The sequence below is a fragment of the Porites lutea genome, chromosome 11, assembly GCF_958299795.1.
Source record: "Porites lutea chromosome 11, jaPorLute2.1, whole genome shotgun sequence".
NCBI classification, from domain to species: Eukaryota; Metazoa; Cnidaria; class Anthozoa; order Scleractinia; family Poritidae; genus Porites; species Porites lutea.
Genome location: NC_133211.1, coordinates 28,051,647 through 28,078,511, shown reverse-complemented (window position 1 = coordinate 28,078,511; position 26,865 = coordinate 28,051,647). Strand labels below are relative to the sequence as shown.

General features: G+C 39.7%; 4 protein-coding genes and 2 long non-coding RNA genes across 6 annotated transcripts in view; 3 read left to right on the top strand and 3 right to left on the bottom strand.

The window, feature by feature from the left end:
- The window catches only part of LOC140952008 (small ribosomal subunit protein eS7-like), a 149,688-nt gene that overhangs the window by 59,617 nt on the left and 63,206 nt on the right, over positions 1-26,865 (bottom strand). The gene's annotated exons all lie outside the window — the stretch shown is intronic.
- LOC140953400 (uncharacterized) lies at positions 884-3,811 on the bottom strand. The gene is made up of 2 exons (XM_073402882.1): positions 3,425-3,811; positions 884-3,244 (listed from the first exon to the last, which is right to left on the bottom strand). Exons 1-2 carry the CDS (start codon positions 3,809-3,811, stop codon positions 884-886), a joined length of 2,748 nt encoding a protein of 915 aa, XP_073258983.1.
- Positions 3,827-4,648, bottom strand: LOC140953399 (uncharacterized). The gene has a single exon (XM_073402881.1). It carries the CDS (start codon positions 4,646-4,648, stop codon positions 3,827-3,829), a length of 822 nt encoding a protein of 273 aa, XP_073258982.1.
- On the top strand, positions 8,157-10,513 carry LOC140952637 (uncharacterized). Its single transcript, XM_073402071.1, has 3 exons — positions 8,157-8,498; positions 9,583-9,690; positions 10,340-10,513. The coding sequence occupies exons 1-3, from the start codon at positions 8,328-8,330 to the stop codon at positions 10,448-10,450; spliced, it is 390 nt and encodes a 129-aa protein (XP_073258172.1). The 5' UTR covers positions 8,157-8,327; the 3' UTR covers positions 10,451-10,513.
- On the top strand, positions 17,076-20,039 carry LOC140953042 (uncharacterized). Its single transcript, XR_012167438.1, has 3 exons — positions 17,076-17,223; positions 18,149-18,256; positions 19,809-20,039. It is a non-coding gene; the product is annotated as an uncharacterized lncRNA (long non-coding RNA).
- LOC140952821 (uncharacterized) lies at positions 21,498-25,906 on the top strand. Its single transcript, XR_012167399.1, has 3 exons — positions 21,498-21,670; positions 25,154-25,261; positions 25,656-25,906. It is a non-coding gene; the product is annotated as an uncharacterized lncRNA (long non-coding RNA).

The following is a 26,865-nucleotide window of genomic DNA, read 5'->3' as shown; positions in this document are numbered from 1 at the left end:
ACAGTGCCCTTCTCTGGACTGATTCAAGCTTATCGGAAAGGAAGGCAAAAATGTCCTTCCACACTTGAGCACCATATTCTAAAATAGATCTTATGGTGGTTAAGTAGTCTTTAAGCCGGATTAGTTTACTAGGTACTCCTGCTTTCCTTAATACTCGCAATGAGAATAGGCGCTTTGAGGCCTTCTTAAGAATAAATTCGATGTGATAGTTCCACCTTAGATCGTTACTGATATACACTCCGAGGAGTTTGTAGACGGGGACGCGATCCACAACGTTATTGTTATTGAAGAATTATGGGTGACAATACAAAGTTATATAGCCGAAATTTGTTCCCAATACCGCGCGCTCTCATTGGGTACTACGAGGTCACATGACTTCTAAAAGTAAAACTGTTTCCCGCCAAAATCTCTAAGCGGGCAACATTGCAAAATCTGTGACGTTCCACGCCTACTCGTTCAATTCACTTCGGTGACGTATTTGAAATATATCATATGTTAAAAACTGCGGAATGAAATCATATGATTCATTTGATTTCATTCCCGCGGTTCCTCATGATTTATTTCATGTACATCTTTCACATTCATCTCTTTCACGGGAACATATGTGATAGATTTTATTCGAAACCAATCGATCTCTACAGTAACGGGCTTCTATTCCGATACACTTGCCAAAAACGATAGGGTTCCACAAAAGTAACGGGCTTCTAAACCGATACACGTGCCTTCAACAAAATTACAATTCTCTAAATCGAAAAACTACTCCGTTCAAAGTGTCACATGATCACGTGTACGAAACGTGATCGGCTACATCTAAGGTCAAAAAATGTCACGCGCGAAAAGTAACACAAAACTCCGTGACACACTCCCCCCTTGACCAGTCGAATCACTGGTCAACTAGTCTCCGAATATAATCAGCATTCCGAGCGGCAAGACGCCTGGGTGGCCTGATGCCATCAATTATCTGCTCCTCCCGAGATTGTTCATCATTAGTCACGATAGGTATCTCTCGGGGAAACAGCCTTTGCACTGGCCTCTTCATAGTAACAGGTCTACCACTCTTACTGATAACCTTGACTACAGCTGCTCTAACGCGATCGTCCGCACCATGGATCAAACGCTCCACTCGTCCAAGTTTCCACTGACTAAGGGGCAGATTGTCTTCGAAAACGGTAACAACATCTCCCTCAGATACAGCAATACTGGATCTAGGCCTGGATTTCTGCCGATGCAGGTTCCTTAACTCTGTAACATATTCTCTGCTCCAGCGCCTCCAGAAGTGTTCCAGTAGCAATCCCAAGTACTTCCGTCTTCTTGGGAGATCTTCCGAAGACACTGTATGGTCAAGTGAGGCTTGTCGATTTCCTGTCACCTCCGGCAGTGATAATATTCGTCTTCCATACATCAAGTGACTTGGTGTCAATGGTTCCTCCGGATCATCTGACGATACGTAAGTCAAGGGTCTAGAGTTGAGAGTTCCCTCAACCTCGACGAGAACAGTGTGCAATTCGTCATAGTTTAACTTAGCGTTCCTAAGTGTCTTCCGCAAACATCTCTTTGTATTCTGAATCAATCGCTCAAAAAAGCCACCCCACCAGGGCGCTCTGTCCACATTAAATCTCCAGTCAATTCTTTTACTGGCCAGGAATTTCTTGACTCTTGGGTAAGAAAATAACTTGCTCAAAATTTTATCTGCAGCCTTAAACGTTTTGGCATTGTCCGAGATAATCAGTTCTGGTAAACCTCTTCTAGCTGCGAATCTCCTCAGGCAACGGATGAATACATCAACTGACAGGTCCGTAGCAAGCTCCAAATGTACTGCTCTCACAGAACAGCAAGTAAACAGGAGAACATAGACCTTGTGTAACGCAGACTGTCCTGACACCTTAATGTACAAAGGTCCAGCATAATCTACTCCGACATAAGTAAAGGCAGGTTTCTGGCTCAATCTAAACTCGGGTAGGTCACCTTGAGGAGGCACTCTGTAACTCTGCCCTTCATATCTGCGACAAACTGTACAGCTAGCCAGTGTTCTTTTAACAAACTGTCGTCCCTTGACAATCCAAAATCTGGTTCTCAGCTGGGCTAGCGTAGTTTCTACCCTATTGTGATGCACCCTTTCATGAGCATCTCTCACCAACAGAGTTGAAAGATAATGATTCTTTGGTAGTAAGGCTGGGAACTTCGTCTCATGTGGTACATCAGCATTAGCAACTCTCCCCTTACATCTTAAGACTCCACTACTGTCTTCGTACAAACCAAAGTCTCGCTCTAACTGGCTGTAATTTGCTTGGGACTTCAATTCTTTCTGGACACTTCTTAACCACTTCACTTCTGCATTTCCAAGTTCTTCTGCAGTAACCTCTCCCAAGTAAACAGTTCCTTCCTTTAGCAACTTGGCCTTGATTTTCAAATTTTTCACAAAGCGCAACACCAGAGCTGTAATTTGAAACAACTTGTTACAGGAGCTAAAATCTGTGATCGGAATAATAGTGTCCATATTGGGTATTCCATTTGTAGTTAACAATACCGCTTCACCAACTGCTTCGATAGCTTGGCCTTTCTTCATCTCTATGCAGCACTCTTCAGCAATTGTTTCTGAACATTCCTCAGAACTGGGCCAGTTTCTCTTGGGCTCCGACAGCCACGATGGTCCCTTCCACCACAACACATTACTCTTTAACTTAGCCGCACCTTCTCCACGAGATCCTATGTCCGCTGGGTTCTCAATGCCAGGACAATGGTTCCACATGCTCTCTTCGGTTAAAGACAAGATTTCATTCACACGATTTTGCACAAACTGCTTCCACTCCTTCGAACCCTTTATCCAGCAGATTGCAGTCTTGCTGTCTAGCCACAAGTGTGTCTTATCAATTGTAATCTGTGACACCAAGGCTTCTTTAACTGAGGACACCAATCTTGCTAAGATGACCCCAGACAGTAATTCGAGTCTAGGGATAGACTGCCTTGTCAGGGGTGCCACTCTGGTTTTGGATGACAACAAAACTGGAAAAAAATCACCAATCACTTCAAGAACCAAGTAAACAACAGCACAATAAGCCTTCTCTGAAGCGTCCCCAAACCCATGAATAACATACGACGTAACCCCTTTCTCTAATCCAGCATACACACACCTCGGTACTAACACTTGCTGCACCTCTCTCAAGTCCTGAAGCCACCTGTTCCACTGCTTCCGGGCAGACTCCGGGAGTGGTGCATCCCATTCAAACTTCTCTTGGCAAAGAGACTAAAACAAAATCTTCATTTCCACCAGTATTGGACTGAGTACTCCAAGGGGGTCAAAAAAACTTGAAGTAACCTTTAACAAGTTTTTCCTGGTCGGCTCCAAGTCTTCTGAAAGTCTCAGTAAGGCTTCAAATTTAAAAATGAACTCATCAGTAACACAGTTCCAATTGACACCAAGTACCTTGTGTTCATCCTTCATATCAAGCTTCTCCAAATGATTGACAGTAGTTTTCGCATAAGACTCTGTATCCTCCATTACAGCACAAGTTCCGACAGTTCCAACTTGGTCCTCACAAATCAATTCAAGCAATTTAGGTGAATTTGAAATCCACTTTCGCAAGTTAAATCCACCTTCCAATAGGCACTTCTTAGACTTCTGATAAAGCGACAGACACTCCTCAACACCCCTTTCTCCTGTCACCAAATCATCCACATAAAATGAATTCAACAAGTTCTGAACCAAACCAGGGTCAGCCTCATATTGACTGATATGATACTTCAAAGTGGCATTCAAAAGAAAAGGGCTAGCATTGACTCCAAACACCACACGACAAAACCTATATAACATCAATCCGGGATTCTCTTATTCTAAACTGTCCACCCAGAGGAATCGCAGGACATCACGATCTTCTTCAGCAACTCCCACATTGAGAAAGGCCTTTTCAATGTCTCCTACAAGTGCAATTCTTTTCTCTCTAAACCGGAGGAGAACATTGAAGATTGTTGGAGTTAAGGCTGGTCCTGAGTAAAGACATTCGTTAAGACTTGGACTATCACTGCTGGGCCTTGACGACGCATCAAAAACAACACGAAGTTTGGTTGTAAGGGCATCCCGGCGTACCACCCCATGATGCGGCAAATAATGCACCCTTCCAACATCAGGACGCTCGGCACAGTCTACTTCCTCAATTATACCACTCTGCAACTGATCTTGTATGATGGAGTCATATTCTTTCAAGATCTCTGGATCCTTTCTAAGACGTTTAAGCTGCAAGCTCAATCTTGCCACACAGTTCTCAAAATTATCTGGCAACAGCCCATGTTGCTCCTTCCAAGGTAGATGGACCAGGTACTTGCCATCTTCAAAACTCAAATTCTTTTTAAAGGCTTCAAGAACAGTATCCTTATCTCGAATGCCGACAGAACCCAGATCCCACAATCTATCCAAATCCCCTTGCAGCGTATCATCAACAACCCTTGACTCCGACCTCAACACGTGAGTCGACGAAAACTGAATACTTGAAAGTTTCTCCCTCGGGAGATTTTCCACCGGACCCGACAACACCCATCCAAACTTGGTAGAAACAGCCACAGGTCCACCCTGACCTGACTCCTCCTCCCTTACTGACTTGCCATCAAAGAAATCCCAGATATAATCTGAACTAATCAACAAATCAATCTGCATTGTATTGCTGGCAGGGCACACATCAGCAAATTCAATGTTTTTTAAGCTGGGATATCTTTCTTTAACCCATTCCAAATCTTGACCTTGTAGATCATTACAAATGTGAGGGACTGCAAATGCATTCAGTGTTGTTTTAAAGTCTGTTCCTGATTTGGTTAAAAAAAAGTTCGACCAGGTTGACAGCTTCCAGCTCTTGGTTCTGATCCCCAAATGTTGCAATTTTCAGTCTCTCTGTCCTGACAGTTTTCAATTTCAAGGTATTTACTACCTTTTGGTTGATATACGATCGCTGGGCTCCAGTATCAAAAATTGCACGTACAGTGAGACTATGAGAGAGTTCCTTCCCCGGGATTGAGACATTTACTTGAGCAGTTTGTAAGAAAACATGCATCCCAGAACCAATATGCAATGCAGGTGAGGCTGTTGCCCCAGCAGGAATATTACTGCTGTCTACCATAGTACTATTACAAACTGCCAAATGGTGACGACCACTACACTTGAAGCACTGAATTTTGGTGTCACAGTTACGGGCTAGGTGCCCCCCACGGCGCAGGCAATTGAAACACCTCCCTTGTTTCTTCAAAATTTCTCTTCTTTCATCAATATTTGTTACAACTTGGCACTCAGATGCTCGGTGATTTCCTTTGCAAAACAAACAGTTTAACTCCCCACGATTTCCGCTCAACAATGCAGTCGCAGTTGATTCATTGCCAGGGTTAAACGATTTCTTTAATAGGGATTTTTTCTCCACAGATGTATTCATACCACACCTTTCACGGGCCTCCACTTCATTTTTGACAGCTTTTATTACAGAAGTTAGCTCCCAGTTATCCTTATGTTCCCTGCTGACAATCAATCGCAATTCTTCGGGCAACTTCTCCATGAATATAGGAATCAAAAGAGCTCCATACTGTGCAGAATCAATTCCCAGTGCTTGTAAACCTCTAACCTGAATTTCCAAATTATCGAGAACAGCTCGGATTCCCTTAACGTTAGACATGGCATTCACAGGCTGTAATTTGAGTAAGGCCTCCATGTGAGAGCTAATAATTATCTGCTTGTTTCCAAAGCTATCGGTTAAGATTTCAATAGCCTCCTTATAGTTCAGTTCAGTTACAGTCAAACCAGGTCAAGCGTACCCCCCAAGAATCCATTAATGAATTTATTATTCAAAAGTTGAATCCTTTGCTAGTTGTAGATTTCAGATTGATCTCTGCATTCTTGTATGTGTAATGAGCCGTGAATTCACACGCGAGGCATTTATGAAATTTCTACCAGCTCCATTTTCCTGAAATTGATGTAAATGTCTTCTAAGAAGCTTAATCCATTCAAAGATTTCCAATCTGACCAAATACAGAGAAGTTCTCGTAAAATATTCACTGCTCATTACGCATGCAGAAATGCCACTTTGAATTTGACACCAGTTACGGGAACGACTAACGGATTCATTTTTCAAATAATCAATTCACTGATAGAATCTTGGGGGGTACGCTTGACTTGGTTTGACTGTAATGGTAATCCAGTGATAGAATTTAGAGCTGGGCCATCTAATAGACTTCGCAGATAATTAAACTTGTCAACGTTGGTTAGCGAAACGTTCTTATGTACCGCAGACGAGAACGAATCCCAAAATGTTTGCCAGTTTTTTGGGTCGCCAGCAAATCTTTTTATGTGTGATTTTGGTAGCTTCGCACCGTTACTAGAACTAGATGGAACAGACCCACCTTGACTTCCTTGAGGCGATTCTTGTTTGCCATGAGAATTTTCACATTTCTGCAACTTGACAAGGGCGCCATGAATTCGCGCGCGAAACTCTTCAGATTCCTCTATCTCCGGTTCTAAATTTCCTTCGTCGATTGCGGCCAAAATCGATTCGTCCAAGGCCTTTAAGGTCGCTAATTTTTCATTGAGCGTAATAGTTATCCGTTTTATCTTGTCTTTAGTGGTATCAGACCCATCGTAATCCATGAGAAGTTCATCGACTGATGAAAGAATTTTCCTTGCGTGTAAGCGATGCGCCGCACGTATTTTCAGGTTCTTCGCTAGTTTTCCAGGCATAATTCAGCTAGTTCTGACTCCAAATCCGGCTCTTGGGACCAAATGTGATAGATTTTATTCGAAACCAATAGATCTCTACAGTAACGGGCTTCTATTCCGATACACTTGCCAAAAACGATAGGGTTCCACAAAAGTAACGGGCTTCTAAACCGATACACGTGCCTTCAACAAAATTACAATTCTCTAAATCGCAAAACTACTCCGTTCAAAGTGTCACATGATCACGTGTACGAAACGTGATCGGCTACATCTAAGGTCAAAAAATGTCACGCGCGAAAAGTAACACAAAACTCCGTGACAACATATAAACACATCATTGACCAGCTTCCGACATCAGTGGCCTCATAGCTCAGTTGGTTAGAGTATCGCACAGGTATCACCAGGTTACAGGTTCAAATCCCGTTGAAGCTCCTGAATTTTTTTTCAGGCTTTTTACGCAATTGCATAAATTGAGTTCACAACTGCGAGGATCCTTCTTCAATTGATTTCATTTCCATAGTTCTTATATGATTTATTTCGTGTACATCTTTCAATGAAAGAACATACAAATACAGACAGAGAAATTATTTCTCGAAAAATTTTATTTAGAAACCCATAAATCATTAAAAGCAAATCACGTAACACTAACTGGCTGACTGACTATTTTTAACCTTGAAATGCTAAACTTTGGTCTTGTAACCCACAGCACAGGATGTCTCACTTTTGCCTCACTTTTGAGGCTTTTTGTCTAGGTCTTAGTCTGGACCACGTGACCCGAAAATAAATTGGCCGCGCGGAATAATAAGGCCTAGGGACTAGACAACGTTACAGCGAGGTTTAATGAATTTCCAGCTGTAAAACAAATCTCTTAAAGACTGGTCCCTCGGGAAACAGTTAACTTTGTTTCCCTCGAATCTCAATGCTTTTGAGATTCTCTGGAAACAAAATTGACTATTTCCCTAGGGGGCCAGTAATACTTAAGTGTTTAATATTTGCTGCAGGTGCGCAATATGCAATCATCATTTTACCATGTGTCACAGGAAATATGGTGACCTCAGTGTTTTCCTTTAACAAACACAATTTTAAGTTGGGTTCTTTGTGAGCTGACTAATATAAATAGCACTAATCTAACATGTAAATTTTTTGTATCAAACAAATAATCATTTTGACATCCGAGAAACATGAAATTTCAAAATTTTGCGATTATTGTCTTAATCATTCCTTTGGCAATTGCAAAGTTCAGTTTCCATGCTGAAGTTCAGGTATTTGAATTAAAAGGGGAATTTAGAAAATTTTTTTAAAAAAACATTGAAGGCTTAACTAAGTGGCATTGATATATGGTGAAATCTGTTTGTAATCTCCTATCGCTTTACAAACAAATAATTTTCTTAATCATAAAGAATGAAAAGCACACCAATGAGTCTGTCCTATGAAAAACTAACTAATCAAACGGAATGATATAATATTATAATCTTAAAGCATTACTGTTTCGAAATCTTTACTAGTCTGTCTCTTAACAAATCAGTTGAAAGTCGAATGTTCTTAATTGGACACCAAGAACGATAAATATTTAGTTTTTGGGAGGCATATTTAAACCGAAGGCAGCATTATAATAAAACTACTAACATTTATAGGTGCTTTAATGCACCTGCTGGATTTAGTCCGGGTTGATGTACAAAAGAGACAGAAGATGAAGCAAATTCTGTTTTCCCTCCTGGCATACTTTATCTTAGCAAGAGGCCGAGTGCTTCTGGATACTATGGATGAGGGACTTATGAATTATGAAGAAGATAACAGCTTTGCCCAACTTCAGGTAGGTATTTTCTTTGTTCAGTAAGTATGTGCATGTCCCATCATTAAAATCAACGCGCACTTTGTGCAAGTGCGCTCGGCATAGTATTAATGCAACCAGGAATAGCCACATTCGAAATTGGAAACCAAATCTCTGTGGGATCCGAGAAATCTGCAACAGAGCGAAGCGCAACAGATCAATGTCTGCCATTTTCTTTTCTGCTGTGAAATTTCCTTAATCAATTACGATAGGTACACCATCATACGCCGGACCACCCTGTGGGGACGAATACCTACTTATTAAGACTACCTTTTTCCTAGCCCGAGCAACGTCGGTCACGTCATGGTTAATCCGACTACCCGGCTGTTATTACGACAAAGGACGACCAAAGGTTATGTTCTTTCAATTCGACCAGTTGAATTCTTGTTGCGAACAAATAAAGCAGTCAATCTGGAGACTACCAGTACAAATTTGGCTTTGAAGTCGCTTAAAGTTCGTAAATGATCATAATCAGCAGAGTGATATGGCTGACTCCAACACACTCTTTGTCATCATAGAGACATAGTTTACGTGAGAAGACTTTCACAATGCCAATCCCAATCCCGTTCGTATTAACTGGGTTCGACTTTTTGCCTCTGGTCGCTTCGTTTTAACAGACAGATAGCAATTCTTAAATTACTTGTGGCAAGCATTATATGTGAGTGTTTCTTGCTGTATAGTTCTAAAGCGGTGTGACACTGACCATCGCGCTTTCAAATGCTTCACTTGATTTTAGTCTGAACACCTTAGTCCTTAGAATTGTTTTCTACTTTGAGACCTTTTCTTATAAATGCTTTAGTTGCTATGAAACACTCAGTTGACGAATTCGCAATGCGAGGTTTAAATCGCCTTTTTGTTTGAAGTTTTCTTACTGCAACAACACTACGCCAAGAAGCGTGACAGCTTCTGATAGTCAAAACGAATGAATCATAGTTATGCACTGATAAGACACTTTTCCAATAACTATGTTAACCATGTAATTTGTTTGATCAAAAATCATGGCCGAAGCCGAATAAGAATGGGCGGGGAAAAAGGTATGATTATTTTACACAGAATTGTCTTTTAGATGTGTAATTCCCATGCGGATTGCCAAGAGGATGAATGCTGTAACATAGACAGGCTCCTGAGCTTTTGTTACGCAAAACCTAAGAAGAACCAGCCCTGTTCAATCAAGGTATGTCACCCACATCATCGCCAACAATCAGTGATTTTAGCAACATGAATGATCACATGTTTCAAATCAGGTCCTCAGCAGGCAACTCACTTCCGTCAAAATCTGCATTTTGTTTTGTGTCCAGTTTATTAGCAGTTATTGGTTTGAATTTTATTGGAGGATTCTCAAGTGAGAACTGCCACAATACCTAAAAACCTGACAACTATTTGAGCCTTAACAAACAAAAGTGACAAAATGAGCCTAGCCTAAAAGGGGAGCTAGCGAAAAAAGCTGACCATTCATTTGCAAGGAAACACATAGAAATGTTTACTCCAAACAACATTCAAGTTAAATAAGCTGCTGTTACACTAACCATATTTTCCCTTGGATAATGACTCTTGCCCACGCGCGACAGATTCTTTTTGTACGACCGATCTTCCCTGCAGAGTGAAATTGCCCCTTCACGGCGCGGAAAATGTTTCCCATTGGTAGGTTACCAGTTTTTATTACCCATGGTGCTTAGCTGCTTGCTTTGCGCGTGGAGCTCCACTATCACGTTCAATAAAAGCTGAACAAACAATATTGTAGTATTGATTTTACTGCATGTGAGGAAAAAGGCAACAGTAAAGTTAGCAAAGGAAAATGGATAATCTTTTCTCTTGTTTTGCAGTCAACGTGTGATTGTGCTCCTGAACTGGTCTGCAAGTTATACAGGGATTTTGGAAACTCTGAGAAGTTTTATCGCTGTACAAATGAGGCTGCAAATGATACTAACGTTTAATGTGACATGAATTGCAAAAATTTTAATAAAGAATTTAAAGTAAAGTTAAAAGCAAGTTAAAAAGAGATTGAGGTTTTCTTTAGTCAACAAGAATGTGAAATCCACTTTTCATAAAAAGTTTTAAGCGCCATTTTTACTTTGCCGCATAACGGCAACTAGAAAGGTAAACATGATCAGATTGGTAACTACTAAGCCGTGTATGTTTTTGCTGCCTTAATGAACGACCCAAAGCAAAGCGTAAAAGGCGCACTAAGCCTTACGGCCGCAAATGATACTTATTAAGGCTTTGTACCCTTTTGCGTTGAAAAAGGACACATACTATTCTGGGCGTTAAATTTGTTATCAGACGGATAGATGGCAATTATGCACACGATAGTCAAAAGGATATTGTAGTCGTAAAACATTCGCTTTTGCTCAGTCATACTATGTTAGTGTAAATGGGCTAGGTGGGTGGGTATTCACTAGAACCTAAGCGATGGCCAAATACTCTTCTTTTAGCCGAACCGTGTTTCAATTGAATATATCAGATTTAAAATAAGAAACAAAACTATATAGCAAAATACTCTCACCTGATTGGCTATAATAAGCCCTGATTTTGCCTGCAATAATACACGCGCTTGAAGTAATCGTAATTTTTATTTAATCACAATCTTGATTAGACTAGACCGGCTACCCAGTACTATTACAATTATTAATCATCCTAACACGTTTAGAGCTAAGAAACGACAGCAACAACAACAACAACTGAGTTAACAAGCTAAAAAGTAATGTATTAAAGCAGACTGAAAAGGAAAAAAATATATTTCACGTAACCTGCAGTTAGCTTAAGCTAATCCTGGCAAGAGGTGAAGTGGACAACAAAGAAAAATTTAAAAAAAAGCTAGACGCAATAATTATTTTACAAAGAAAACAAAATTTGTAGTTTAAATTGTTGCCCTACGTGGCGTAATTATTTGCCAAGATTAGGAAATTTATTAAATAAGTTACATCTATTTTGAAGAGCTTGAATTGAGTGTCCCTATCCAAAAGAGTGATGAATAGAGATTCGCGAATTTTTCTTGAGATAAAAGGAATTAGGTTCGATACTTTTGCTCCCTCCATCGCTTGTGTTAGTGGCGATAAGAACTAGCACTAAATAAACGAATAATCTCTTATCAAAGACCATAACGTTTTTAATTGGAAACGAAAAAAGCGCCGAACCCTTATCACCATTATACAGGCGCCAGCAGTTCGCAGTAATATGTGGTTCTTGTTGATTTAGCGTCTATTTCTACTCACCAGTCTGTCCTTCCTCTTTACAAAAAGTCGTTCTCCTATACTAGAAGATAAAATTTGTCGAGAATTCAGGAAAGTACTGTTTGATTATTGCCTTAATTTTTGTTTGCCTGGTTCATTATGTATTTGACATGCGAAGAAAATTTGTATTCCTGAATGCACTCTGTGATGACGATCGTGAAGATGAGGCAAGAAGAAATGGGCGAAAATGTTATCATTAAATGAGTGCAGCCGATTAAAATCGTCGTCTATAAGTATTAAGAAGAAAAAAAAGACACCCATATAATACATCAAATCTTGAAAAAACAATGTCTGTTTTCATAAGGTATTCGCTACCCTGAAAGACGGAAGAACAGCTTTTCGAGACTTGCTATTTGATTAAATACTTTAATGGCAGATAAACGGCTAAAAAGATGAGTTTAAAACCTCAAGCATTATGCTTTTCGAGTAAGCTTTTTCTCTAATGATTACTCCCATAAACAGCCTGTCCGCCCGATAAGCTGTCCTTGGCTGGCGGCTGGATCTCCAAGAATTGGCCTTCACCGCGGAAGGAACTTTCAGTAAGAGCAACTGGAATAAGTAATAAGCGACAAAAAGGCAACTGAAAAAATTCGTGAAATGTTTAAACTGAGAATCGGATACTAGCCCTAAAACCTAGTACGGAGGTACAATGGTTCTTTTTTTATTATTTTGCGCACACTGAATACCTTTGTTCAATGTTGACCAAAACGTATTGATTAAAAAGAGGTTTGTGACGTTTCAATCAGGTGTTCTTCTCAGAGTAAATTAGATTTGCGACGTGAAAAGAAATAAGACAAAAAATATTGAAACAAATGTCAGCTGATTTACACCTCGTTCCCTAAAGTAAGCTCGGTTGCTGTCGGATAGTATTTTCATCTTTAACTACCACTGAATTTAATGTACAGGACCTGTATCCAGTTTATTCTTCAAGTCATCTATATCCCTAAAAATTCTCATACATCAGTGGTGCTCTGGAAAAAAGTTCAGAGGGTTTCACTCTTTTATTGTCTATAAGTAAGAAAAGTAGGTCGATTTGTTTGTGAGCTTTCTGCTGTCCACCGTCTCATATAAATGTTCTTCCAGTGATAAACATGAATGTGAAAAACTTGAATACTCAAAGCAAATACACCTTTGGTTTAATCCAATGTAAGGACCAGTTTCCATGGAAAAGGACATTTTTGCTGAGTTGCTTACAAAAGCGGACCTTATTTTGCTTTTGTTACTGAGTCAATACCTTTACAGCTGAATAATTCAATTTATACGTTACACAATTTTCTGCTAAATATATAACATGATCACTGATTCCAAACCAATTTATTTCTTATCTCGTCGTAAAATACAAGCTTAATCTGGAGAACAATGATGAAGAAATTGGGCCTTCTATTACTCTTTGGACTCATATCTGCCACATTTGCCAACAAGATCGCTGATAATCGCAACAGAGAAAAGCGATTTTTATTTGGAGTAAGTATCAAACTGCAGTGGAACCCCGTTAACGCGGCCACTGTGGGGCCATAACATCCTGTGGTCGCTTGAACGGGGTCTTCAAAATAATAAAATGGCTCAGTGGGTTGAAAGAATATGGACGTAATAACGAGGTAGTCGTGAAAACGGGGTGGTCGTAAGGCGGGGTTCCACTGTAATATAAAATGGTATTTTTTTGTGATTACAGTACGCTTAGTATTTTATAGTAACAGCGAAAAAAATTGAACTTTTTGTAAGTTTAGGATAAGCGAAAAGAACGAATCCATTTTATTTCACTATATTACAGCAATGTCAGGTGGATTCGGATTGTGGTGCGGAGCGCTGCTGCAGTGTATTTGAGACTTGTCATGACAAGAGAGGCCTGGACCAATCTTGTAACTTTGTTGTAAGTGAAAATTATGTTATCGGGCAGGAAATTGATAAGTATTTTAAAGAGAATACCTATAATTGGTATTTTCTATGAATGACAGGTGTATGTTCCAACTTTTGCGTTATCAATTAAATAAATAAAATAGAGCAATGATGGACGATTTAGAGATAGCAAACCCACAAAGTGGTTCTTCGTCTATACCATTCCAGACCAAATTGAATTTGGAAATGTTGGTTTTTGAGGAGAGGGAGAAACCGGAGTACCCGAAGAAAAAACGTCTCGGAGCAAAGGAGAGAACCAACATCAAACTCACGTAAACTGAACCCACATATGACGGCGGCAGGCTGGGCTACGTTGTTTCCCACCTTTTTGATAAAGCGCTATAAAATGAATATTGAAGGACGTGCTTCATGGACACCAAGTACACAATTGGGTTATTAAACACAAGTGAGGGCATAGAGGAATTACATCTGTTTATTACTGATAAGTAAACTTTTGTTTTGGTCAAAGAAGTGATTTCAGAAGGGAACCAATGCCCTGGCTCGTCGGTTCCTCTCGCCGTTTTGTCAATCCGGTTATCGACGCTGAAATTTGAGATTAGTTTGTTGTTGTTATTATTTTCGTCCTTGCTCCTTGCTTCTTATAACAGGGATTGGTCATCACTGACTCATATATATTTTTATGTCTAGGGTCTTCATAAATGCGGCTGCAAATCCGGTTTGTCATGTCAGCCTGTCTATCAGATAGGATCCCTTAACGTCTATCATCGCTGTCGTCCAATTCCTACAGAGGAACCAGGCTCTGGAGATATATGATCGACTGACTATTAAAGCGGCACTAGCCAATAAAAAACTTATTTGAAAAATAGTTGACAGTGTCAATTCTTTTTATCAAAATTACATACCCTCTTTTTTCGGACTCTTTAACAAGTCCTCACAATATTGAGCTTCAGCAGATGCCTTTATAGACTTGACGGCCCGCGAATCAAACCCGGTTAGTTTCAAGAATCTAAGTTATTATGCGGCCACCTCTGTCAAGAAAGGAGGTGTAATTTGCGTCATTTATACCGGTTTATATCAATTTTTCCTTGCGCCAGGCAAAGCGTTCATTTGAAGAGCTAGCAGCCAGGTAAAGCCCCCGTGTACATTTTTAGATGCATTTTCTTCTCTTAATGCGTTTCTTGTTGACTTGAGAACTATGGGGCAACGCATGCATTAGGGGAAAAGAAGGGGAAATCTATCTTTTTAGTATTCTATTCATCGTTCTTTGTGTCACACTCCAAAATAAAGTCTCTTAAGTTTTATCCTTATTACGCAGACAACGAGTATTCCCTCATTTTTCGACCGAGCAAGTAGCCTCAGCCACAAGTTGTTCCAAATTCTCTTAAAAGTTGCCCGAAATTGCTCCGCTTTTTTAAAAAGCTGCTCAGAAGTTGCTCCTAATGTAACATCATAATGAAAGCCATTTTTGAGAAAAATGACATCCACTTTTTTGCCTCACTGCCGCTGGTGAAGTGCCGCCTTCTTCGCTCTTCGCTTTTAAAGAGCATCCAATCCACAGCAGGTAACTTTTAAATGTTCAACAAGCTTGTAATGTCATTTGTTTTCCTACAATAGAACGTTGACAGAACGTTCTCAGACCAAGATTTTTTTTTCTTTGGGTTTCATTGCGGACGTGCATTCTCCTGTTCTGATTGGATCGTTTTTATTCAAGGTGGAGAAGTCAGGTGTTAGTCGCCATTTTGAAAAACGTGGTTCTATTTCCGAATTGACCTCAAACGGCGGGTAGTCCACTAAAAAGGTGGTGTAGGTGGCGCTTCCAATTGAATTTCCCCGTTGTTAAATGTTATGATATAACATCAAAACACTGAAATTTTCTTTCTAGTCTCAAGCAGTATTAGAGTCTTTGTAAATCCTATAAGTTGCTAATAAAATTTAATCGAGTTGCTCTGAAAATCAAAAGTTGCTCCAAATGTCAAAAGGTGCCAGAAAGGTGCTCCAAATAGCAAAAGGTGCCAAAAAGTTGCCGAGCAACTTGTCTCAACTTGTGGCTGAGGCTACTCGCAAGAAAGTTGACACGCGACGACGGAATAGATAATTATATACCAGGGGAATATCAGGAACGAGTGAGATACAAACAGCACAAAATTCTTGAATTGTTTGAACTTCTGAATAATGCCGGGATAGGTGAGGCTAAGAATGCATTGGTAGTGCTAGACTGAAGAACCCCCAACCACCCCCTTCTCCCCTCGTATCACCGCCACACGTTCCCTGCAGGTTTTAAGACCAAACTGAGATCTGCACATTGCCCTCATTTGAGAAGGGACTCAGTCTGTCGTAATGTCGTGAAAGGACATTATACTATCCCTAGGTCATTTGGGATGTTTGCTGCTGGGGTGCCGCTTAGTTTGACTGAATGACAATATTCATAACAATGAAATGAAATATAACTTATATTAAGAAGAGCCAAAATTAAGCGGATATCCTGTACTAATCAGACGTGCATGAACGAACCTTTGCCCTTTTTTCCCCTTTATCTAGCTGACATGCCCGCAATCCATGGGTGTCCAGTTAATGTAGACCTTACTGTACATGTACTTCAAATAAACAAAGCACTGAGTTAAGTGTTTTTTCCTGTTGTTGTTGTTGTTGTTGTTTTTTCTACATAATGCGTTATCATTGAAAATGCAGAATAAGTTTTCTCTTGAAAAGAAATAGTCAGAATAATACATATTGAAACAGTTACCAGCTGAATTAAAAATACGCTTCACTGACGCTTAGCTTCCTTCTTGGATTCTTTGAGCAAGCATATTGTCCTTTTGAACCTTCTTTTGTCTCTGTAGTTTTTGTCATTTTCTTAATCAGTTACTTTTCAGATTGATTTAAGTAAACGAAACTGAAGTAAAGGACAAAGGTGTTTCCTGAGGCCGCAGTTTTTCATAGCAAATTATAATGGAACTCAATTATAAATCAGGAGTATTTTGGTCCCTGTTGCAGTTATTGTACTCCTTTGTTTTAAATCATTAACTTTAAAAAGTAAACTGGATTTATAAAGTACAACAGAAATGATACGAAAGTGTTGAAACAGCTAGAAAGGATTTTGGTTTTTGTATTTTATCATTTCTGTGCGTGGGTTCTAGTATGAAGACGTGAAAATGACAAAAAGCAAAATTAAAGCGTTGTCTCAAAGTAGTCGTCATTGACGTAACATTATTTTGCATCATTTCCAACTTAGCTTAGTTTTTAATAAAAGGAAATCTGCTCTTGTTCATAATAAACAGATAAAAATAATAAAGCTGAAATATCACACTTTCACTGTCAGCTATTATTTTCATTGTTAAGAGAGTTGTTTGCAAACGCGATCATGATACGCCTCATCAAAGCCAGAGCTGAAATGTTTAACTTTGTTCCAAGCATGTCAACAGCGATGAACATGGAAATTGTTGGGTAATCACGCTTTAATAAGCATAAACGTGAGACACTAACACAAGAATAGTTCCGCTCTGACGGCAAAAATGAAGCTGTTTGCCTCGTTTTTTCTACTTGGCCTATTGGTCGTCACATTTACCCATAGACTGCCAGATGAACAAAGCCTGCGAGAGAAGAGATGGTTTTGGCCACAGGTAACCTTTGTAGAGATTAAAAATCAAATATTCATCTCAAACATTGGAACAAAATTAGCTTGAAAAATTGTGCCTGAAATATAACATGTAAGAAAAATATAGTGTAAAGATCCTTTTGTTCAAGCCAAGCTTGGTCATTCCTTGTTTTCAAATGCAATACGTTAATTACGGCCTTATTTTTTAAGAAATCGAGAAAAAATCTGCTCAACGAAAATTCTTGTATGCAAGAATGTCCTTCAACTGAATCAAACTGTCCGGCTGAACATAAATTTTATGAAAAATCTCTTTATTCTTATGTCTTTAACAGAGATATTCTCCATAATAACGCAGGTTTAATCTATTCATCGATGACCGCGACTGTTTTGCAAACTTCGATGGGAAGGTTTCTTTAGGAGAGTATTGCGAAAAAAAATTCGACACAACCTATACTCGTAAAATTGTTTAAAGAGAAGAAGACCCTTTTTAACTTTCTTTTCTTGTCAAATCTGCCTGCAGCCATATTCCGCCCGAATAATTCACTGTCCTATCCCGCCCCGATTAGCAGCCTAAGTGTCTCCGAAAAAGGTGTTAAACTAATGGAAGAATAAGTGAAATAAAGGTTACTGATCACTCTTGGAAGAGAATGAATAGTGGTTATCAATTTATGTCATTCTATGGTAGGACCAATCGGTTACTTTCTCGAAGATGTGACAAAATCATTACCGCACTGTTTTAAGAGAGTTACTTGCTATAATTACACTATACAGGTTGTAATTCAACGGAAATTCCGCTTTTATAGGAGCTAGCTAGGCGCTCCCAGTAGCCAATTAGCACAAGGTTACGTGCCTATAATATATGGTATATTTTTATTCTGTTTATTAATTACCTATTGGAAATAATGATGATTGCTAAAAGCCCGAATGCAGTTGTCAGTTTCCTTTTTCAGAAATGTACTAAGGATTCAGATTGCGGAGAGGGCCGCTGTTGTCTCAATCCTAACTACTTTGGATTCTGTACGTCAAAACCAGGGATAGATGACTCGTGCAACCTTGTGGTATGCAAATTGTAAAAGCGTAGATTGGGAGTCCTAGGCTGCTATAGATCTTCCCCTTCGACCTCTTTCCCCCGCCTTTTAAGAACTGAAGAAGATCACACTGGGGCATGAAATAACCTGAGCAAGCAAATATTGAGGATCTGTGGAAAGGCATGACTTAAGTGCGGCGTTCTACGAAGACGTTTAATTGCTTTATATGAACACACCATCACAATTTTCTGGTATTACAGCGGTGATCATATTGGCGTGAACACCTAAAATATGTCTGGAATGTTTATTGTGATGTAACCAATCACAGACGAGATCATCACACCACAGAAACCACAGGCAACGAACGGTTTCCTATCTGTCACGGAACAAATTATTTTCATTTTGTTTTAACATTCAGTCTTTTTACAAGTAAACAATTGCTTTTCCTTCCTATTTGTTTACAGTATTTGCTATAATAGCGAAGAATACAGGTTTGAGCGATTTTGAAGTAAATTACAAAGCCGATGTGCCGGGCCTACGCACGCGACGGTTTGGCGCGCGAGTTTTCAAACTTTTTGTAACGATCGAAATCGGTGGTTACGCCTGATCGTAGGGAGTAGATAGTAGTTCGAAGGTTCAATCGTTAGTTCACACAAATCGAATCCCCTTGTTCTACAAAAAAATATTAGCAAGGATTGTGCTATCAGAAACGAAAACATCACGATTGTTCATTTTTTATTGTCTTCATGTGATATGTCGTTACATGGAAACTGGTCGCCGTCGCGTCGCGTTGGCTTCTAACACTTTTCTTTCTAAAATCGAACGATGTACTGGATGCGGTCCTCGGCACTGATCTTGGGGAACAGCGGTGTTTTAAATTCCTAATAAGGCAGTTTGTATCCTTAAACAAAACGAAAATAATTTGTTCCATGACCGATCGGAAACCGTTCGTTGCCTGTGGTTTCTGTGGTGTGAAGATTTCCCCTGTGATTGGTTGCAACATAAACATTCCAGACATATTTTAGGTGTTCACGCCAATATAATCACCGCTGTAATGAACAGTAAAATAAAACGTTCTTTTTTTTTGAAGATGAAGGTCTGAGCAAGAGGTCCATATCACAATGATAGATTAAACACGTCTAGCTTTTCTCAGGCCAAAGTAAATACCGTAAAATTCCGAGAATATGCCCCTCCATGTATAAGCCCCTCCAAATATAAGCCCCCCCGGGGGACTTGTACTTGGAAATTGCCCTCAAATACAAAGAAAAACAAAGCAAAAACGGTAAATTTCCTTCCAACTATAAGGCTAGCCCAATCGATTTTGAAACGCAAATTTCCCTCCGTAGATAAGCCCCTCCAAAATAAGCTCCTCAAAAAGGGCCTTCGAAAAATATAAGCCCCGGGGCTTATTTTCAGAATTTTACGGTATCGCTTCTCAAGGCCACCTTAAATGGTTAACAATAAACTCGCTGAATGGAAATATATGAAATGACTCATATTTTGGACTGCGGATAAAGATATAAAAGTGGAAATGCGAGGATCATTTCCTTTTTCAAAATAAACTCGCTGATACTATTTTCAGGGTTTTACAAGATGCTTCTGCAAAGACGGTCTGTCCTGCCAGACAGTAAAGAAGTGGCGATGGGGAACCACAACTTTAGCCTGGAATCGCTGCCGGCCAATCCCAACTGAACAGCCTGCAGGCTCTGGAGATTTGGATTGAAGAAGTGTACTGGCTTGCGTAGCTGGATTAGAGCAAAATTTCTCTTTAAAATAGATGAATAAAAAAATATACTTAGAAAAATTCTTCACTCAGTGCTTTGGTAAACATTGTCCCCAAGTAAAGGGACAAGTTTCATATTTGCGTGAACATTAATAGCTAACATGCCTGTCTATTTAATTTTGCATTTATTGCCGTTATTTCATGAAGTTCACCCCCACTTTTAACGGTGCCGCGTCCAAAACTATTGTCGTGTAAAACCGGGCTTTTAGAGACAAACCATGCATAATGAGGAGACTCGTATAGTATTAAAGCACGAAGTTTATGACAATGCTGCTAGTGTTTTCGCTATACTGGATACCTTGCCGGATAGCTCTTGCGCCGGTGTCAAAAACCATATTGTTCACACAAAAGAACGATGATGTTGGAGCAGTTTCTGTAACGAAGTGAAGCTGCACTGTGAAGATCTTGAAAGTGGTTAGCCTCTTAACGGAAAGGTTAAACTTTTTGTGCCACTCTTCTTGATAGTGTGAAAAGTTGTCCATGAGAGGCAGGAGTTTATTTTTTATGTCGACATTTTTGCCCCCTCATTAGCGTATCTTCCGTTAGTCGTTCCGTTAGTCTTTTTGCATAATCAAACGCCCCATGATGGGCTTACCATTCCTACGATTTTAAGTTGTTCAATTCCTTTTTTGATTTGTGCTCAGCGCAATTCCCTTTTTTCAGGGTTCTTAAAATAGTTTCTTAACGTTACGCAGCCCGCTGCAGTTTTTTAACATTTGCACTTGTAATTTTTGCATTGATAATTTCTATTTGCCTTTTTTACCGTTTTAGTTTCAATCCTTGCTTCTTATGTGATAGAGCTCAGGTCATCAGTGCCTCGTAAGTCCATTCCACATAGTTAACAACTCTCCGGTGTTCAATAATGTTCATTTGATTCTGATCTACTTGACAAATTTTCATCGACATCCGTTTTAAGTTTCTTTGTAAAGATTTTTCTAGTTTATTAAAAAAATTTTAAAAAAAGAAAACTAAAAAAAGAATCCGTTCGAGTAATCATGGTCAGTGGCAGATTCCATCGAAGAAAATCAGAAAAAAGTAAAACATTCTTCATGAAATAAGTTCCTCTGATACTAATGTTTTAAAAACTGCCTCAACTAGAAGGGAGAGATTTTATCCGCTACTGTTTGCAGTAAGTAAGTTTTCCTTTTACAAGATAATTTTGGAGTTGAATTTGCCACCTTCAGTTGCATAGTTACACTCAAAACTGCAGTTCACCTGACAAGTTGGGTCAGTTTGACCTTATTGGCCTTAAGGGAAAAAAACAGGTTTTTTTCACCCCTGGTATAGGTCAATATTTTATCCATCCCTTAATTGCATGATTTTAAATTCTTGACATTTGTCTTACTCATTTATTTTCAGTCCCATATAAATGACATGATATCATGCTGTACGCATGATTTACTTGATAATATATATTAATTTTCGTTTTTCTCATTAGCTGCTGAATGTCAACATTTACACTGCTGGGTCTAAATGTCTGAAAGGTTCAACGTTTTTCTTTGTCCTGTGTCGAGAGACTGCGTCGTATGTCGTTGTTCGCTCACGAAAGCAAAAGTAAAATGAAGGTAGCACTGCTGCTTTTTCTTTTCAGCCTTACGGCTGCTACTTTTGGGTTCAAAATCACGGAGGAACACTTGAAGGAAAAGCGATTTTTTTATGAGGTAAGAAATAATACTATATCCTCAAGGCAAATATTGTGCTTAAGTAAAGGTTTTTTGAATTGAATCTATTTCCTGTGGTGAATTAAGAAATTGTAAAATAACTGGAATGTGTGCGAACTCAAGTGTTGATCCATTCAAGAATGGGTTCAACGCCAAAGAATGATGCGAATTAAAAGTTAATTTTGTGGAGGTGTGTTAATGACCAGGGATGAGCTAACGTGAAACCAATACCGGAAAAATATGAGTTGGTAACTTTAAAACTACATGTTGAAGGAGAGTTATACCTGGTATATACTGAGTATACTGAATAGGATTTAAGGAAACGGGATGTTCCTGCATGGTCCTTCAAGATATCATGATAATTTTTCAGCCTCACTCCTCTTCAGCAATTTTACCCAGTCGACCAGAACGATTTTCCCTATTCATCTACCTTTGCTTCAACGAACAAATAAAACGTACTCACTAAAAACTGAACTCAATTATTGAATAATAAATCTTGAGAGGCCGGTGCTCAGCAATGGAAAACTGCGTCTTGCTCGAATCAGGCGGTTACACCAACTTTCCCGCGCAATATGTATAAAAGAACGAAAAAGAGTTTCTTATCGCAGAATTCTAACAACCTAATTACTGTTTAGTCTTTACTAATCTTTATTTCTGGGTAAAATCAACTAATAAACTCCATTTTTGTTCATTCAAAATATTAAACACCCACGTCGATCTGCATAATTCTCCATATCCTACTCAGCCTCATTTTTTAATTGCATGCTAAATAACCTGTGGTGAATTCTTTCCTATTCAATTTTCCTTATAGGGCTAGACAGTATCCAGAGATAAATTTGCTTGACGATATAAATGGACCTTGCTTGATACGAGAATTTTAATTCATTTTCTCTCCTCAAATCTCGGTTGTATTAGCTTAGCTGTTAGCGCCTCAGGCGTTTCTTTTAATAAACCCGACTAACAGGAATATAAACCCTACTTGATATGCTGTTGATTCAGGCTGGCGCCTGATTCCTAAAGCGTTCAAAACTTGAAACACACACACATTGTTACGATCTTGCGACGATCTGATCTTGCCACAAAATCAACAAAACAGGCTGTTGATTGTCTGTTTGTGATGAGGCAAACTGTAAAAATAAACAAGATTTAGGCGTTTATTTCGTTGCCTTTGTCCAGCCGTGTACGCAGAATACTGGGTTGCCCTCGAATCAGAAACCAAATAGTAATTGATATTATAAGGCAGACTCTTAAAATCCTTTTTTTTTTCCCAATACCGTTCGGAATAATCTGCAGTACCGCTCAGTTATAGTGCGCAGTATGCAACGGATAGTGAGAGTATCTAGTTACAATTGCCAGTCAACTGCCTCGATCACTTCCCTTCTACTCACTTCACACACAAAGCTCAGCGGGGTAAAAAAAAAACTCTTGGAATTAATAATAGACTGCAAAACAGTCCGTATTTTTGCGTATTCAAGTACGCGCGAGTAGTCAAACAAAAGGTCTGGGACGAGGCTGAAAACAGAGAGCGAGACTGGGGAGAGACGCGCTGCGCGCTACGCGCGTGCAAGACTCTTACGCCACGCTTTACCGATTTCTTTACTGATTTTGAGAAAAAAACCGACTGTTTTGCAGTCTAAATTAATAATTACTAATTTGACTTTCGACAATAAGCTAATGAAAGGTTCATCGATCAATAAACTACGTTAATAAGGCAAGGACGGCGAATTCAATTAATTCGTTTCTAAAAATAAACTGCTCGGTGAAAACGCCGTAAAACGACTACAAAGAAGTGCCTAACTGCAGGTCATGGACTCCTGACAGCATCATGTCATTAATAGGGAACTTAAGATAGAGACGTTTTCGGGGCGACGGCAACTTCAACCGGACGTGACATCATCATTTGTTGGATATTGCGCATGCTCGTACTCACCACCTTACCGTCGTGGTCCCCTCGGCGACGTGAAACTGGTCTGTTTGGCGTTGTGGCGAAAACGTGAGTATTTAACTTTCATTTCAATCAGGTTTGTTGCGTTTAGCAACCAACATTTTGCAGATTATCGTTCTTAAATTGTCCTTGTTTTCTTTGAGGCACATTTCAAGCTCGATTTCCAAGCTCTGTTATCTAAACTTACATCTTTGAATGTTTCTATGTTTTCATGTCACAGGGTCAAGATCCAACTTGGCAAACAGCCAACCGTAAGTGAGCTTAACATGGACAAAATTTTCCTACGAGCCAAATAAAAGTATCCAGACAAAAAATATGAACTCCGATATTTCAATTGTGTGTTTTTAGTTCGCTCTTTTCGTTAGAATATCGTATAAATGAAACGCATTGAAAATTATATAGAATAGTAGGTAATACCATGTACTAACTCGACGTGGGAATACTGAAATAAAGTTGTTGCCGTTGTTGTTGTTGTTGCATGCGAGTATTTCCCGGGAATTATTTCAATACCAAGCTAAGAATACGGTTCCTTGGTAGCATTTTAATGTTCCTGTAATTTGCAAGGCTTCGGCAAGCCTGTGGAGATCATTTTGTTTTTCAACACGAAATTCTGCCTTGAACTCAGCTGCATCCCACATGTTTTTTAGCGTGAACGGATCATAACTGTCCCAAGGAAAATCGGGATTTTTGGACTCATAATTTTCCCACAAAACGAGAAGCTCTTCATCCGATACATGTTGTCTGCATAGCAAGTATTTATTCTCTTAATTCTTTATGTGAAGCCATATTTTCCTCTTCGGTATTCTTCTAATTAAAGGCGCCGTCCTTCTGAGTTCACTGGGATGTTAATGTTCTATTTTTGACGGGAAGTGACGGCTGCCTTAGTTCCAGGCTTTCACTGCCAGTCCAGTCGCCGTCGCCCCGAAAACGTCTCCATCTTAAGTTCCCTAATTACGGGCGACAAGAGGAACCCATAATCCTAATCTCCAGGTTTTTATTACGCATGCGCCGCATGTATGTAGCCAGCATTTCGTTTGGACTTCCCCTCAGGATGAATGGAATGTCCAAATCGCAATTTGATCACAAGCGTATCGGCCTTCTACGCCTCGTAATCTGATCACGCCTGTTTTGACCAGCTGTCAAAACCGGACGCAACTCACAGCGCTGGAGCAAAGGCGTGTGGACCGCCGATCGTTGTCGCCCACACTCCGTAACCTTTGGTTATTACTAGTTTATCACGTTAATATGTAGATGGAACATGTGCTGCGAGTCTTTGTTATTCCGGGTTTGGAGAACCTGGTCCCGATTGCTCAAATGCCGGTTTGGTCGCTCTTTCTACCGGACAAATCGCCATTCAGTGAGTAAGAACCAGGGGGAAAGATTGCGTTATGCATTAGATTATAAGGTAGCGTTATCCGTCCAAAGGATTGCATGAACTATCTACCCTTTGAGCACCTGAGGCAAGTAGTCTATAAGCTGACTAGTCATGGAATGATTAAGATGAGATTAATATTTTTCTTTTTTGGCTTTGTTCACAGAGCTGTACCAAGGATTCAGACTGTGGTCCAGATCGCTGTTGTCTCAATCCAAACTACTTCGGCTTCTGTGCACGTAAAAGAGGACTCAATCAGTCCTGTAACTTCGTTGTACGTGATTTGATAAACGCTTGTTTTCATTTAAATCTTTACTGACCCTTTCAGGCTTAGAAATGTCAGTCTGCTTCATGATTCAGGTAGCCAAGCAGTCATTCGTTTAGAGTAGGGCATTGTACAATCAGATGTTTGGTTGTTTTGTATTGCTCTTTTTGCGTCACACCAAAATTGTTTTAAAAAGAGTTAGTAACAACAGTAAAAACCTTTAACCGCATCTTCGTTTTTCAGAGTTGTGAACAAAACTGATTCCTTCCGACAATCATAACGACAAGGATAGTTCACAAGTTTGTTTTTAAACCTTAAACCACTTAAGAGACTGATAGGAGCCCGGGAGGTTATTAAAACCCCGCATTTAGTCAACAACTAGGCTGACTTTTACAATTTTCAGGGTTTTACAAAATGCTTCTGCAAAGACGGTCTGTCCTGCCAGACGGTTAAAAAGTGGCGATGGGGAACCACAACTTTAGCCTGGAATCGCTGCCGGCCAATTCCAACTGAACAACCTGCAGTAGGCTCTGGGAGCATGGAGTACTGATAAAACTATACTATACACATAGATACATTCATGGCATCTGTCTCTTAGGGTACGCTGTGAATTGAAAACTTGAAATAAATAACTCGGAAAAATTCGTCCATCAACGACTAGTCCATCCCTTGATCTCCGTTATCACATGCGCAGGCGCGTGAGAAACCAGTGAATGTTGGTTGGTACCACGATTCCCAACGAGGAAGAAATAGCTTTAAAGCATTCCAGTCTGGACAGCCAGCTCAAAATTTCCCCCGCTTTCTCTCTCTGGACGTACTGGTCTATGCGCAAAGTGAATGAAACAGTTGATTTTGTACTGATTGACAGCCAGTTGTCAGATATTGAATAGGGGAGCGTAGAAGAGTTTTCATTTAAACAGTTTCAGATGTCATCCGCACGTCATATGATCGGCGTTGTACTGGGCGTAAACTGCATGAAGTTTTTGGCAGCAAAGCGATAAAAAAAGAGTGTGTGAGCCAGGAAGTGGGCGTTGTGTGTCGAGTCCCAGCCAAAAATAATTTGGGTAGAAAAAATCGCCAGCAAGCTATTATTCTTAACTAATTCCCAGCCAATTTTTATCTAAGATGCCATACTTCCCAGCCAGCATCACGATGCCTGAGGAACGGCTTTTTTGAATATCGACTCCACTGAGCACTCCTGAGGGTTACCCTAGCAAATCGGTTAAAGAGTAGCCCCTCTTTACAAGCAAAATTTCCCTGGTAGGGGGGTTAATTTTACCAGCTTTACTGGCGTATTTCGTCACGCGTGACCACATATAAGACTAAAATAAACATTCTTTGTAACGTACGTCCAAGGTTTGAAAGAAAACTTGAAGTTCTCTATGGAAAACACGTTAAATATTATTAAGATGTTTATAATTTAGCTCAGAAATTGGATAACTCCGTTCAAATTGTCAAGATTACTGGTCACGCATGACGGAGGAAAGTTGTCCCGGGTAGGCGAGTTATCCTTAGCAGAGCGTTTTACCCTCTTGCTAGGGTAACCCTAGCACTCAGGATGGTTACCCTAGCGCCAGAGTAACCCCATAAACCTGCCTTGTAAGCAGTAAAAG

Bases quoted from the DNA above. Each gene is read 5' to 3' on its own strand.
- LOC140953400 (XM_073402882.1), bottom strand. From the start codon at position 3,811: ATGTTATATAGGTTTTGTCGTGTGGTGTTTGGAGTCAATGCTAGCCCT. The intron at 3,245-3,424 runs GTACTTGGTGTC...ATTTTGTTTTAG, and splicing joins ATATGAAGGATGAACACAAG to TCTCTTTGCCAAGAGAAGTT.
- LOC140953399 (XM_073402881.1), bottom strand. From the start codon at position 4,648: ATGCAGATTGATTTGTTGATTAGTTCAGATTATATCTGGGATTTCTTT.
- LOC140952637 (XM_073402071.1), top strand. From the start codon at position 8,328: ATGCACCTGCTGGATTTAGTCCGGGTTGATGTACAAAAGAGACAGAAG. The intron at 8,499-9,582 runs GTAGGTATTTTC...ATTGTCTTTTAG, and splicing joins ACAGCTTTGCCCAACTTCAG to ATGTGTAATTCCCATGCGGA. The intron at 9,691-10,339 runs GTATGTCACCCA...CTTGTTTTGCAG, and splicing joins ACCAGCCCTGTTCAATCAAG to TCAACGTGTGATTGTGCTCC.